General features: G+C 34.7%; 1 protein-coding gene across 2 annotated transcripts in view; it reads right to left on the reverse strand.

Annotated features, from left to right (window-relative positions):
• The window catches only part of LOC134844316 (acetylcholine receptor subunit beta-type unc-29-like), a 34658-nt gene that overhangs the window by 6386 nt on the left and 13862 nt on the right, over positions 1-14410 (reverse strand). For both annotated transcript variants that reach the window (XM_063860949.1, XM_063860948.1), the window contains 5 exons: positions 13463-13507; positions 13279-13388; positions 7621-7809; positions 6266-6471; positions 3232-3363 (listed from right to left, as the gene is read on the reverse strand). In XM_063860949.1, the coding sequence (XP_063717019.1) occupies positions 3232-3363; positions 6266-6471; positions 7621-7809; positions 13279-13388; positions 13463-13507 (682 nt within the window). The remainder of the gene's footprint in view (positions 1-3231; positions 3364-6265; positions 6472-7620; positions 7810-13278; positions 13389-13462; positions 13508-14410) is intronic.

Here is a 14410-nt window from a genome sequence, read left to right on the forward strand (position 1 = left end):
GTCGTCAAGGTAACAATTTGTAAAAGGAATATTTCCCAGAGTTGAGTCCATGACTCTTTGAAACTCGTTTGGCATATCGCCGAGTCCGTAAAAAGCGGTTAAAAATTGATAAGTGCCTGTTATATCTCCGCCAACTAGGCTAAAATTGCATTGGCTGCTAGTAAAATTGTCTGGCGAGAGTTGACTATATGCGTTCTTTAAGTCTAGATTTGTAAACCATACTTCTCCGGCGGAATTGTTTGAAACTTAAGCCGCTACGTTATCCACTAATTCGTGTATATTGGGCATCTGATATTTGTTCTTGTAAATTTGTTTGTTGATAAATTTTGAATCTAGAGCTAGCTTTATCGATTTGTCTTTTTTACAAGTGATAACTATCGGACTAATAAATCTGTCTTTGTCACAGTTTTCTAATTTTTTGATGTGTCATTCGGATTTAAGTCTGTATAATTCTGATTTTACTGAATCCAGTAAGTGTAAAGGGACCCTCCTGCCTTTTAGTTGAATTGGCTTTAGTGGTTCGTGAAAGTGTGTTATTTTTGTTTGATTTTTTATCTTTCCAATCCGAAGGAATAATTGTTTGAAGGTTTTGGAAATCATTTCTATTTCATTATCTGTGTCAAGTGAGGTAACTGAATTGATAGACTTACAAGTTCTCTTATTGGTGAGTGTTGTGAATTGTTTTTGTGAAACTTCGATTCCGACTTTTGGTAAATTGTTGTTTCCCAAGATGTTTCTTCCATGACCTTGAGTTAAGAAGAAGTGGCATTCCTTGTGAGACCATCCATTTGAGAAAATTGGGACAATTACCTCTCCAGTGATATTTATTGCATTGTTCGTAAATCCGCAATAGAGTTCTTTAGTCGCTTTATCCACTGGATAAATTTTCACATAAGGGTCTCGTATCTTCAACTCGTGTAACACATTCTGTTTAAGGAAGCTTTCAGGGCTTGCTGAATCCACCTGTATATTGAGAATTACTTGGTTTTCATTTCCTGAGCCGATGTTTAGTAATTTCTTCAGTTCCTTTCCGTGGTCGTCATAGATAGTTGTTACGTTTAATACAGAGTAATCATCGTAACCGCTCTGTCCGGACTCCGACCATGCGTTGATTACTCCACAGCATTCTCTATTGGCGTGGTCGATATGTACATCCGGTTGTTCCGAAGGATAATTATGGTCTGTATTATTTACAATTTGACTATCCACAATTTTTACATTTTTACGGCTCGATTTACAGAGTCTAGTAAAATGTCCTCGATATTTACAAGTCGTACAAGTCGTATCTTTAGCGGGGCAAACCGCTAGATGTCCTTCTGTAAAATTTCCGCCGCATTTCATACATGTGTTAGTTCTTTCGATGTTTAGGGTGGGTTCTCTATTTACATTAAAATGATTAAAAGATTTGTTGGAAGAATATCCGTTGGATTTAAAAGTACTCGTCATTTTGATCTGGTTTGTTATTCCTTTTTCGTCAATCAGGGCTACATTTAAGGCTTCTAGTGGAGGTAGGGTTTCCGTGAGAAGTTTCCGTTGGATGTCCGAGTTCTTCATGTTATTGATAAAAATATCTCGAATCCATTCATCTTCTCCTGTGGGAATGTTACATCTTTTTGCCATTTCTGCAAGTGCCCCCCAGAATTCTTCTAATGATTCTCTGTCCCTCTGTTTTCTGTCTAATAGCTTGTGTTTTTCGAAGGTTGTGTTTGTCTTTCTCACAATAGCTACGGACAAATTTTCCCAGAATTCTTTGAAAGAAATTTGTAGAACTTTAACTCTCGTGAAGTTTTGGCCGAATATTTTCTTTCCTTCGTTTCCGAGGGCTAGATAGAGTATGGATCTGAGTTTTTTGTCCGCCTCTTCAAGTCTCATGCCGTTGAATTTCTTGGTTTCTGACTTTATTGAGGCCATTTCTTCATCATCGAATCTCTTTTGTTCTCGAATATTCCTCTCGATGCGAGATGTTTTTTGAGCGTCGGATTCATTTTCCGGAGGATTTTCCAATGTTGGGGGAAGTGGATGATATCGTTCCGATGGATTTAAGAGATTTTCGATATCGATATTCTCCTTTGCGATTATTGCTAGCTGGAATAGATCGCTCCACTCTTCCCAAGGAATTGGTGGGTCCACTGTGTGGTTTTGCCAAAATGAAGGTATACCTCTCACGGTTGATTCGTTGCTGTTTGACTGCGCCATGATAAAATGTTTCTTTGTTACGGATAATTCTACTTAGTTAAAAATAAGATATGTTTAAAAAGTGAATTAATCTCTAAATTAAAACATTAAAAAGTGAGCGGTCATTCTCTCCGTCGGAGAGAATGAAGATAACAAGGTCATATCTAAATTAACCAGTTAAGAAACTTTAAAACTAATTAAATGAAATAAGACGAATGGTAAGATTCGCAACACAGTTATACGCAAAAAAATGCATATCTTTTGTTGAAAGGGGACTGATTTTTCTTTGAAATACTATGCGACTGTTTTTATTATAATATGACTGATAACTTCCAAATTTGATCAATTGATCGAAAGCTACGAAGCCGAATTTTTGCCTGAAAGACCGTACCATGAAACATATCGAGCCTCACACCAGCTGAGGTATGGCCGTTTGGTTGTAGGGGCAAGGTGCCAAAAAGTATTGAGGGTTGAAAATCTTTGGACACTTTATTTATGCTGTTTTAACAGTAAACAATTATTTAAAAACTCGCTGTCTCAAATTTTGAGACCAATTAAATTTCAAGTTGAATAACTGGGAACTATGGGATTGAATTTTATTGTGGGTGCTATGGACGTTAGGAGCTACGAGATATGACTTTTAACCAAAGAAAGGCCGAGCACTATATGCTCTGCTACAAGGGGAGCCCTCATATCGCAAAGTCTCTGAGCGACCTCCTGAACTTTATGTTTGCAATTAAAAACGCTACTTAATTGAATGGGCTGGTTTTGCTGCTTTTTCAAATGGATATTTTTTCTTTGACATCATCTCCGCAGTTCAAAATTGCAAAGAAGTGACAAAAAAAATAAAATTATTTTCTGAATTGGACTGCTCGTTAAATTTTTAGTATTTTGACTATGTTCGAGGTATATTTTGATTTTGTGCTTGTATATTTCGAGTAATTTGTTTCGGTCGAGCACTGAATTGGTGCTCGACTTGGAAGATCGAAATTTGAAGAGAGCACTTCTACTGGTGTAAAAGGGAAAGTTCAGAATAACTCCCTGCTTTGAGCTCACCTATCCAGGGCATTCCTCCTTCTTCTCCTTGTGGCAAGTTAGATGCGGCAAGCATCATCACTACCAGTTGGATGGCTATATTCACAACTCCCAAAGTCGACCTCTCAATGGCATCGCACGGAAGGAGGAAAACTGAAATTACAAGTCATTATAACAGCTTATATTCAAATCTGACCCTGTCCTTCCATGCTCCTGATCGACCTGATAATACCCGGGCCGAGATCTTTGTTTTATGATAAGCCTATCGAGAGCAACTTATGTTATTTCCAGACTATCGCGACTATGGGATTTTCAAGACTGCCGGCCAAAATTCAGTTTTTTCAGACTTGGCAGAGCAAAGAGATGCAACAGCGACCGGCGCAACCCTGGAAAAATTATCCGCGACCGGCCCAACCAAAACAAGTTAACTTCGACCGGTACGACTCAATAAAATAATACTGCGACCGTCTTGACTTTCGCAAGTTGCATTTTTATGCTATAAACATTAAACATGAAATGTAAAGTCTGCAATTCAATGTCCAGATTTTAACGACTTTATTTTCAAGCTATAACGCGATTCATTTTTAGACTATACCGCAACTAATTGTTCAGACATTCGAAGAAAACGGAATATTTATGCTGGGTAGTTTTTTTATTCAGTTCATTTTCGGCGATCATAATTTTAGATTTTAACAAAAACGAAAAATACCCGATTGAAGATATCGACTTTCTAAAATCAAATGTAATAAATATTTTACCCCTTATTATTTTTTGCAGAGTTCTGGGAGTTTGAAAAATGCAAATCTGGCCATGCTCTGGACTAAATTATGCGCGCTCTCAAAATTTTATTCATAATGCTGAAAAGGAAACGTGAATTATTTATGCGTGGCGAATAATCCCGCTCAACAAAAAAAATCAAATTGATTTAGGGCTAGCTGATTGGTCGTACTAACTTTGTATGACTCAATTTTTCACACTTGATTTTTGATACTGCCCAAAACTGATAGTTTTTCAAAAAAAATCCAAAATTTTTCGATATGGATTAGGAGACAGTTGTAACATTTTTGATATTCCGAATACTGCAAGTGAGTTTTCGTATTCGGCTGTGCATTTCTATTTAATTTCGCATAAAATCTTAAATCAGAATTCAAATGCCGCTGAAGAAAACATTTTATTTACGTACTATCAATTGTTATCTAACCTTTATTGAAAAACATCAAAAAAATGTTCCATATCGAAAAAAGCGGTTCGAAATGTTTGATTTTTCAGCAAATTGCTTTTATTTTAATATTGAAAGCTGCTAATGCAATTGAAAATTTTTTTTCAGTTATGTTTTAGTCCTTCCTCCCCTCTTGATTTACGCCAAAAAATTACATAAAATTCCACACAAACTTAAAAAAAAAAGGTTAGTCTTGTTTTTTAAACTGTCTTAATGGTTCTAAAACAAAAACAAATGATTCGGATAACTGGTTTCATCAAGCTTTTTTCGATTTACTTTAAAACAAAACAAATTGTCCAAAACTTAAAACATATTAACGCTCAAGAACTTCGTATTTAGGTGTTGTGTAATACGTAATAGGCCTACTATATATTTTTTCTACGCAAAAACTAAATGCTAAACTGAATGCTATTTTAAATTAGAATCGTGTGATTTTACTATATTTAATTAAAATTGTTTCAGTCGTGGCTAAAACTCATTTATAATTTTCGAAAAAAGTTCCCAATGTCGCGAAAAATCAATTTGAAAAAATTGCGTCTTGATTTAATTTAGAACAAGTAAAGCAAGTGAGCCTGAAGAAAATAGTTAGTAGAAACCGAAATAGAAACCACTGATGTTATAAAAATACTAAAAGGTAAAAAAATTTAAAAAAGAAAAAGCTTAAGAAAAAAATTTCAATTTTTCATTTTAACAACAACTAGATTAGACGAAGCTATTTATTACTTGCTCTCCGGATGCACCATAAATGACCCCAGTTTTCAATGTAAACTTTTAAAAACTGTTTTTAAGATTTTTTTTCCAAAAAATATGCGTGGTCAAAACTTTGTGAATTCTGTATTCGAGTGTGTTTTAGTTTCTGTTCCACGCAAAATCAGATACCACAGAAAATACTAAAATGATTTGAGTAATATATCGAATTAAACTTTCAGCTCTGATGCAGAGGACATTATAAAATTTCAACTAGTGTCGAGAAAAATTGGCTTAAAACTTTCGATTTATGGTGCAATTTTGAGCAGGTAAAGCGCAAGCGAGCAGGCAGGCTAAAAATTTTCAAGCAGCGAAACCTTAGTTTTACTCCACCAGTTTTTTCCAGACATTTTTTAGCCTTTGGAATAAATAGTTTCAAAAAAATCAAAAAGGTGTCAGCAAAAAAAGTTATACAGGAAATAATATTTGAAATGGGTCGAGGGATATTTCACAATAAAGACCTTTCAGCCTTAATTGAAAATTTTTTTAAAAATTCAGTAAAGTTGTCCTGGTCTGGCTTAAAATTTTTCGGTTCAAGTGCAATTTCGAGGAAGTAAAGTGAGGTAGCAGGCTTATTAAAGTAAGATCAGCAGCAAAACTTAAATTTTATTTAAACTTTTTTCATTTTGTAAAACTTTTTTTTTCACATAAATATTTTCGTGGAAATTTTTTTCTGATTTTTTTTTGCCTTTTTCAAATGTAGCAGCAGTTGAAATAGACTTTAAAATATATAAAAGCTAAAAAGAATTAAAAATAAGTAAAATATAGTTTAATTTTGCCATTGAGAGAGTAAATATTAGTCTAAAATTTAGATGAGATGCAAAAGTTATAAATAATGATCAACTCGGTCAAGTTATGCTTTTCAGAACCGGAGTTTTCGCTAAAAAAAAGTTTTAATATGCTACTACACCTTTGAACATTACTAACACCTTTGAACTTTTTTTGAGATAGTCAAAATTGACTCGAAAAAATCCACACTATTAAGAGTTCCGACCACTCTTTAAATAGTTCCGACAACTTCAATACTTTGTATGTTGTAGCAGAAAAGCACCTATTGCATTGATTTAAACAACATAAGTTTCTACTTACTAGACAAGGATATGAGAGCAAAGGTGGCGAAAAAGCTGCTCCATAATTTGGAATGAAATGTCATCTTCCGTCTGACGTGGATTTGAAACCGAATTGAAGCGTAGTGTTGTCTTAGTGAATCGACAAATACTCCCAGAATTTCCCAATGCGCCGAAATTTTCATAGAATCATGAGCACTTTGTGCCGATTGGTTTTGCATGTACAGTCTAAGCATACACTTTTTTTCTCGACTCAATCGATGGGTGTTTAATTTGAACAACCGATCGGTCGAATTGTGAAATTAAACAAGATGATAATTTCATTTAATATCAAATCTATATACAAATTTATATCAAATCGATTCGTTTCCAACCTCCTTTGTTTTTGTACTAAAAAGTTCCTACAAAAAATTTCTTCTCCAATAAGTGATTTATTCAACAGTTTACAAGAACACTCGGTACCAATTTTCGCCTGTCCAATTTCAAGTGGGGGCAGTTGAAGAAACGGTAGGGGAGGGTTAGTTAAAAAAAAATTTCACACAATTTTGAATAAAGTTATTTTACCATCCAAAAAACCTTGAAGCTCTGATTTTAAATTCAAAATGAAAATTTAGTTGTAAATTTTGAAAAGTGTAGGGCTTGAAAATTGCCAATTAATATAATATAAAAAATAATATGGTTCCTGTGAATCGCAGAGAAGCTATCAGTAGGCCTTAACAGTCCTGTCTGTGATAGTCCGTTTGTATTATTTCCCCACATTCCAGACTGTGTTATTTTAACGAGTAAAGCTCTTTTTTTGCAACTCAAGGCCGTTTTTTTGCGACTAGAACTTTCACGTGGTACCACTATTGCAGTAAATTTTTCATAATATGAAAAAAAAACAATATGGTTCCTGCGAATCAAAAAGGAGCTACCAGTAGGCCTTAACAGTCCTGTCTAGAATAGTCCGTTTATATCATCTTCTCACCTTCCAGACTGTGTTATTTTGTTGAGCAAAGCTCTTTTTTTGCGACTTGAGGCCGTTTTTTTGGCCAAATATATTCGACTCAAGGCCTTTTTTCTCGACTCAGGGCCAATATATTCAATGAGCTTGTTAGAAAGATTAATTTCATATTTCTTATCAATATGCCATTAGGGGGAGGTTATACGGTAGGTTTTAAAAGGAGGATGGTACAGTTGATCCAAAGAATGCCAAAAAACTGAAAACTTTTTCAACTTCAATTAGTTTTTTTTGTTTTTAATATTTTTTCTCTCTTTTAAAAAAAACTAGTCAAAAATTTTTCCATATATCTTAAATGCAGTCGCAACATTCAAGGCTTCGACCTGATACGAGTGTTCTTCTATTCTTTTCAAATTGTCATCAATTTTTTTACTAACTCTTCGCTGGTGTAAACTTGCGAAGCGAAGGATACCGTGCAGGTCTGTGAGTCATAGGGAAAAAATGTTCCGTCAGTGGTGCAAGTGGTCTTGAGGTGCAGTTGTGTGACTACTGAAATTAGTCCGTTGTTCTTTACTCGAGCCATGCAGTCACGGAACAGGCCAAGGCCACTGTGTATGTCGTATTCGCTGAAATAAGAAAACGGTTTGAACCTTAAAGATAACCTTAAAGATATTTCAAAACTATTTTACGGTTAAGAATCAAATTGTGACATTTTATTGACCGCAAGATCAATAGACTTCGCTCTGGTTTTATACAATGGCGCAGAAAAGGCTACATATGCGGAGATTTGCCTGTAGAGCTGACAGTCAACCGATTTGTAGCTTTTAAGAGAACTTCCCGTGTATCATAACCTGAATCTGTAATTTGATTATAAATTTTTTTGTTTGGTCAAACGCCAGGAGGAAATTTCCTGAAATAAAGACTCTTTTTCATTATAGAACACTTTGCAATTAAACAAAAGTTTACCTTTATTTTTAATCAATTCATACTTTTCCATTGTTCCATTTTCTACGGCAATGTTAAGAGATCTTTTTTACTATTAATTTATGTGTCAAATATGCATGTCAGCTAAGTTTAAGAACCTATCATCTAGTTGACTCAAACTTTGGAATTGTTATCGTTTGTTGCTTTGTCGTTCTGATGACTACTGAAATGTGATCTTGATGAGTACAACAACTGGTGTCTGCTTCAAGTTAAATCAAAGTAGAAGTTTACTGGGCAAGTTGAACAAATTATTCCAATAACGTAATTTTTTCCAAAAAGTGTTCGCAATTTTTGAAGTTTTTTTTTCGGGTGAATCTGCAGATTAATGTCGGCCTTAACTATTAAGAAACGTTTCATATATTCTCAAGCAAAAAATTGCTCATTGTTGAAATTAAAGTTTCTCAAACTTTGTGTCTTAATGTCGGCCTTAATGTCGGCCATTTTGCTATTGGAACATGTTCCAATAGCAAAATGTTCAGACCAATTTCTCTTGACGCCAAAAATACTTTTATAAGCTTACTTTTAGAATCAATAGGATCCATCAGCTAATTTTAGAATCCATCAGTCATGTATGCTATCTCTGCGCCATCAAGCCTTAAAATAAATCAAGTCAAAGGGCTTATCAACTAAAACTCTTATTTGAAAGCTACTAGAATGAGTTAATATTTCTTAAGTTTTAGCGATGATTTTCTACGGATTCATTACTGAAATAGCTCTGAAACATCGCAGGTTTAGCTATGCAAAAAACTCTGAATTATACATGATTCAGTGGTGGAAAATAGCGATCAATGAGATACTACAGAAAAATCAATAATTAACGGTGGGACTTCAACCCGGGGGCAAATCTCATGATGGAGGGCTTGAATGATGAAAATGTTCCAACTAATGCGAATCATTTGAAGTTCCTAATCATTAGATTATTTTTGCACATATTTGGAGTCAAAAATAGAATGATTTTTCAGCAGTATTGCCAAATTTGGCTGTAAAATTTGTGCAGATATCAAAGTTTTTCGTTTTGTAGTTTTTCAAATGGGCATTTGAGGGGTTTAGAGTTTTTCCAATGAGTCTAAGACCTGACAATAATTAAAAACTTATTTATTTGCTGCTTTTGCAATCTGCCAATTTCAACGTCACGATTTTATTTGTTTAGGGTGAAAATATCGCGACTTTTCTCAGGTTTTTGAAAACTCAATTCTGATTGACTGAAAAAAAATTTCGGCTCTTTTTTCATTTCCCCCACCTCGCACAAGCATCAATTTTGTGGTCTAAGGGCCTAAGTAGTCTGCATGTCAATTTTCATGAAAATTGGACAATGTGAACAGTAATTTGAATTATAAAAATTTGCAGGTGCGGGGGAAAGAAAAAAGAGCCAAAATTTCCACTATTTGGTCTTTCATGTTGAAGTCCTACCGTTAACTGTCGCTTTTTCTGTAGTATCCCAGTGATCGCTATTTCACAGCGCTGATTCATATATAATTCAGAGTTTTTTGCAGAGCTAAACTGAGATACTTCAGAGCGGCTCTTTTTTCTTTCCCCCCACCTGCAAACTGCAAATTTTTATAATTCAAAATACTGTTCACATTGTCCGATTGTCATGAAAATTTACATGTAGGCGGGGGGCGAGAAAAAAGAGCCTTCAGAGCTATTTCAGTAATGATTCCATGGGAAATCATCGCTAAAACTTAGGAAATTTTAACTCATTCTAGTAGCTGTCAAATAAGAGTTTTAGTTCATAGGCCCCTTATCTTGATAGTAGCTAAGGATTGATGGTGCAGAGGTAGCATAAACGGCTAATAATCAGATGGTTGAGGGATCGAACACCTGGTAGAGCACTGTTTTTGCTCATTTTGATAGTTTCTTATCGCTGTTTAATAGCTGAAAATAAGCCGAGTTAGCGATGATTTACTGATAACATTTGCTAATGTGGCAATGAACATCGATAATTCATCGATGGTGATCGCTGTTTTTTCACTTTTTCATCGGTAATTTTCAATATGAGCTCAACCCGGGCTCTCCATCATAAGGGATGCCACCTCTCTGATATAGACTGTGAACTAAAAAGTCAATTAAATGAGAAAACAAAAAACGAAGGAAACCAGTAAGAAGAAAGCAATTCTGCTTATAATTGAGAAATTGAATGCAATTTTGCGGACCCGGGTTGAGCTCACATTGAAAATCGGCAAAAAAGAAGTGAAAAAAAAACAGCCATCGCCATCGATGAGTTATCGAGATTCATTGCCAAATTAGCAGACTTTGTCGATGGGTTACTGCTATATTAGCGCAAGAAAAATTATCAATTATTTATCGTTGAATTTTCGCTGATTTATCGCTGGAAGTTTTATCATTTTTTCAGCGATGAAAGAGCAATAATTCATAGATGATTTAAAGATTTTTATAACGTTTTATCGATAAGTTATCGATTATTTGCTCTGAACTGTGATTAAAAATCTGAATTGTGATGAAATAACTCAAATTAGTCTGGACAGGATTTTAAGTACGGACAAACTGTAGAAATCGGTCGCGATGGTCAAAAAATTAGTCGCACACTGAGTCTAGAAGTTGGACTCTTTTAGAATCAATAGGATCCATCATTAGAATCAATAGGATCCTTCAATAGGATCCAGAATCAATAGGATCCATCAGCTTTTAGAATCAATAGGATCCATCAGTTAATTTTAGAATCCATCAGTCACGTATGCTATCTCTGCGCCATCAAGCCTTAAAATAAATCAAGTCAAAGGGCTTATCAACTAAAACTCTTATTTGAAAGCTACTAGAATGAGTTAATATTTCTTAAGTTTTAGCGATGATTTTCTACGGATTCATTACTGATATAGCTCTGAAACGTCGCAGGTTTAGCTATGCAAAAAACTCTGAATTATACATGATTCAGTGGTGGAAAATAGCGATCAATGAGATACTACAGAAAAATCAATAATTAACGGTGGGACTTCAACCCGGGGGCAAATCTCATGATGGAGGGCTTGAATGATGAAAATGTTCCAACTAATGCGAATCATTTGAAGTTCCTAATCATTGGATTATTTTTGCACATATTTGGAGTCAAAAATAGAATGATTTTTCAGCAGTATTGCCAAATTTGGCTGTACAATTTGTGCAGATATCAAAGTTTTTCGTTTTGTAGTTTTCAAATGGGCATTTGAGGGTTTAGAGTTTTTCCAATGGGTCTAAGACCTGACAATAATTAAAAACTCATTTGTTTGTTGCTTTTGCAATCTGCCAATTTTAACGTCACAATTTTATTTGTTTAGTGTGAAAATATCGCGACTTTTCTCAGGTTTTTGAAAACTCAATTCTGATTGACTGAAAAAAAATTTCGGCTCTTTTTCCATTTCCCCCCACCTCACACAAGCATCAATTTTGTGGTCTAAGGGCCTAAGTAGTCTGCATGTCAATTTTCATGAAAATTGGACAATGTGAACAGTAATTTGAATTATAAACATTTGCAGGTGCGGGGGAAAGAAAAAAGAGCCAAAATTTCCACTATTTGGTCTTTCATGTTGAAGTCCTACCGTTAACTGTCGCTTTTTCTGTAGTATCCCAGTGATCGCTATTTCACAGCGCTGATTCATATATAATTCAGAGTTTTTTGCAGAGCTAAACTGAGATACTTCAGAGCGGCTCTTTTTTCTTTCCCCCCACCTGCAAACTGCAAATTTTTATAATTCAAAATACTGTTCACATTGTCCGATTGTCATGAAAATTTACATGTAGGCGGGGGGCGAGAAAAAAGAGCCTTCAGAGCTATTTCAGTAATGATTCCATGGGAAATCATCGCTAAAACTTAGGAAATTTTAACTTATTCTAGTAGCTGTCAAATAAGAGTTTTAGTTCATAGGCCCCTTATCTTGATAGTAGCTAAGGATTGATGGTGCAGAGGTAGCATAAACGGCTAATAATCAGATGGTTGAGGGATCGAACACCTGGTAGAGCACTGTTTTTGCTCATTTTGATAGTTTCTTATCGCTGTTTAATAGCTGAAAATAAGCCGAGTTAGCGATGATTTACTGATAACATTTGCTAATGTGGCAATGAACATCGATAATTCATCGATGGTGATCGCTGTTTTTTCACTTTTTCATCGGTAATTTTCAATATGAGCTCAACCCGGGCTCTCCATCATAAGGGATGCCACCTCTCTGATATAGACTGTGAACTAAAAAGTCAATTAAATGAGAAAACAAAAAACGAAGGAAACCAGTAAGAAGAAAGCAATTCTGCTTATAATTGAGAAATTGAATGCAATTTTGCGGACCCGGGTTGAGCTCACATTGAAAATCGGCAAAAAAGAAGTGAAAAAAAAAACAGCCATCGCCATCGATGAGTTATCGAGATTCATTGCCAAATTAGCAGACTTTGTCGATGGGTTACTGCTATATTAGCGCAAGAAAAATTATCAATTATTTATCGTTGAATTTTCGCTGATTTATCGCTGGAAGTTTTATCATTTTTTCAGCGATGAAAGAGCAATAATTCATAGATGATTTAAAGATTTTTATAACGTTTTATCGATAAGTTATCGATTATTTGCTCTGAACTGTGATTAAAAATCTGAATTGTGATGAAATAACTCAAATTAGTCTGGACAGGATTTTAAGTCGCGGACAAACTGTGGAAATCGGTCGCGATGGTCGAAAAATTAGTCGCACACTGAGTCTAGAAGTTGCGTATCTCGGTCAATAAATTAGGCTGATCATTAGGCAGTAAGCAAGGGCACCGGCCTTTTAGCATATTTGTCGATTATCATCCCACTGTAAAAAAGCAGTTGACTCACTTGCTAATTCAAGTTTTTTTATTTGAATTTTTTTTGATGGTTCGAAACAAATCTTCAACTTTGTTAGCAAATCACATGATTATCAAAATAAAATGAAAGCTTAGACTAATTTTATTTTTGTCCAAATTAACACCAATTAACACCAGATCAAGGCAATCAGTGCATGTTAAGTAGCATGTTACATATTAATAGTTTGAGTTTCGTTTTTTTTTCTCTTTTAATTGAGAACTAAATTCGCGGTCTGGATCAGACCGGTCTGCTTGTCATTCACCATTTCTTGTAACACTTAAGCTTATTTCGATTCTTGGAATTGTACCTGTTTTGCACAGTAATGTCTGGTATCCAAATCATACCAGCAGGAACAACAATTTCGCCTTCTTGTCCATAATTGTTAGTGGACCAACTCAGCAACTCGTCTGTCCAACTCTATAGAAAAATCCACAAACTTCAAAAAATAAAACAACTTTCTTGAAATGGCATTGAAACTTCTTGAAACTCACCATGTTTAGCACCCAATTTGTAGTCAACTTTCCGTTCGTCTCGTCCTAAAAATAACTTAGATACATCTTTTCTTTTCGATTTTTATGTTTTTTAAAAATCTTAACAAGGTAAAAAAACGAAAATATTTATCAAGCATATTAATAATTGGAATTGCGAAAAGTAGAATTTTCTCTGAAATTTTTTCGATTTTTAATGAGGTTTCTTGTTGCTTTTATATGAGAAAATATATAAAAAACTCAGAACTACCCTGTCACAAAAGAAACTCTTCAGTTTTACCTTCAAAAAAGTTAGCTCAGATCGGCTCCCGTTGGAGTCATCGATATAACCGAGTTTATTAGAAGCGTGCTGGAAACTTCAAAAAAGTTAGCTCAGATCGGCTCCCGTTGGAGTCATCGTTATAACCGAGTTTATTAGAAGCGTGCTGGAAACTTCAAAAAAGTTAGCTCAGATCGGCTCCCGTTGGAGTCATCGATATAACCGAGTTTATTAGAAGCGTGCTGGAAACTTCAAAAAAGTTAGCTCAGATCGGCTCCCGTTGGAGTCATCGATATAACCGAGTTTATTAGAAGCGTGCTGGTACTATTTACTTGAAAATGATGTTTCGATTATTTATATCTTTGTCCAGAACACACAAAGAACTTATGGATTCAAGTATGTATCTTTCCTCGTAATTTGAACGACTTCGATCAGATGGGTCTTAGTAATAAACAATATTAATTTATTTCAGTCGCACTTGAAACTTCAATGAAAAATTCCCAAAATTATTTCAAAGTGTAGATTTAAATGTAGAGAAAATGGTACGATTTCCTTTGCATTCCAAACTAATTTAGAACAAAACGGATTAACTTAGTCAACCTTCAATGAAATAGAATCCAGGCAATGTTCTCACTCTTTTTTATTTTTAATTAACTATCGGTTTAACCGAAATTAACTGAAAATTTCTTTTA

This window comes from Symsagittifera roscoffensis, chromosome 4 (assembly GCF_963678635.1).
Source record: "Symsagittifera roscoffensis chromosome 4, txSymRosc1.1, whole genome shotgun sequence".
Classification (NCBI taxonomy): Eukaryota; Metazoa; Xenacoelomorpha; order Acoela; family Convolutidae; genus Symsagittifera; species Symsagittifera roscoffensis.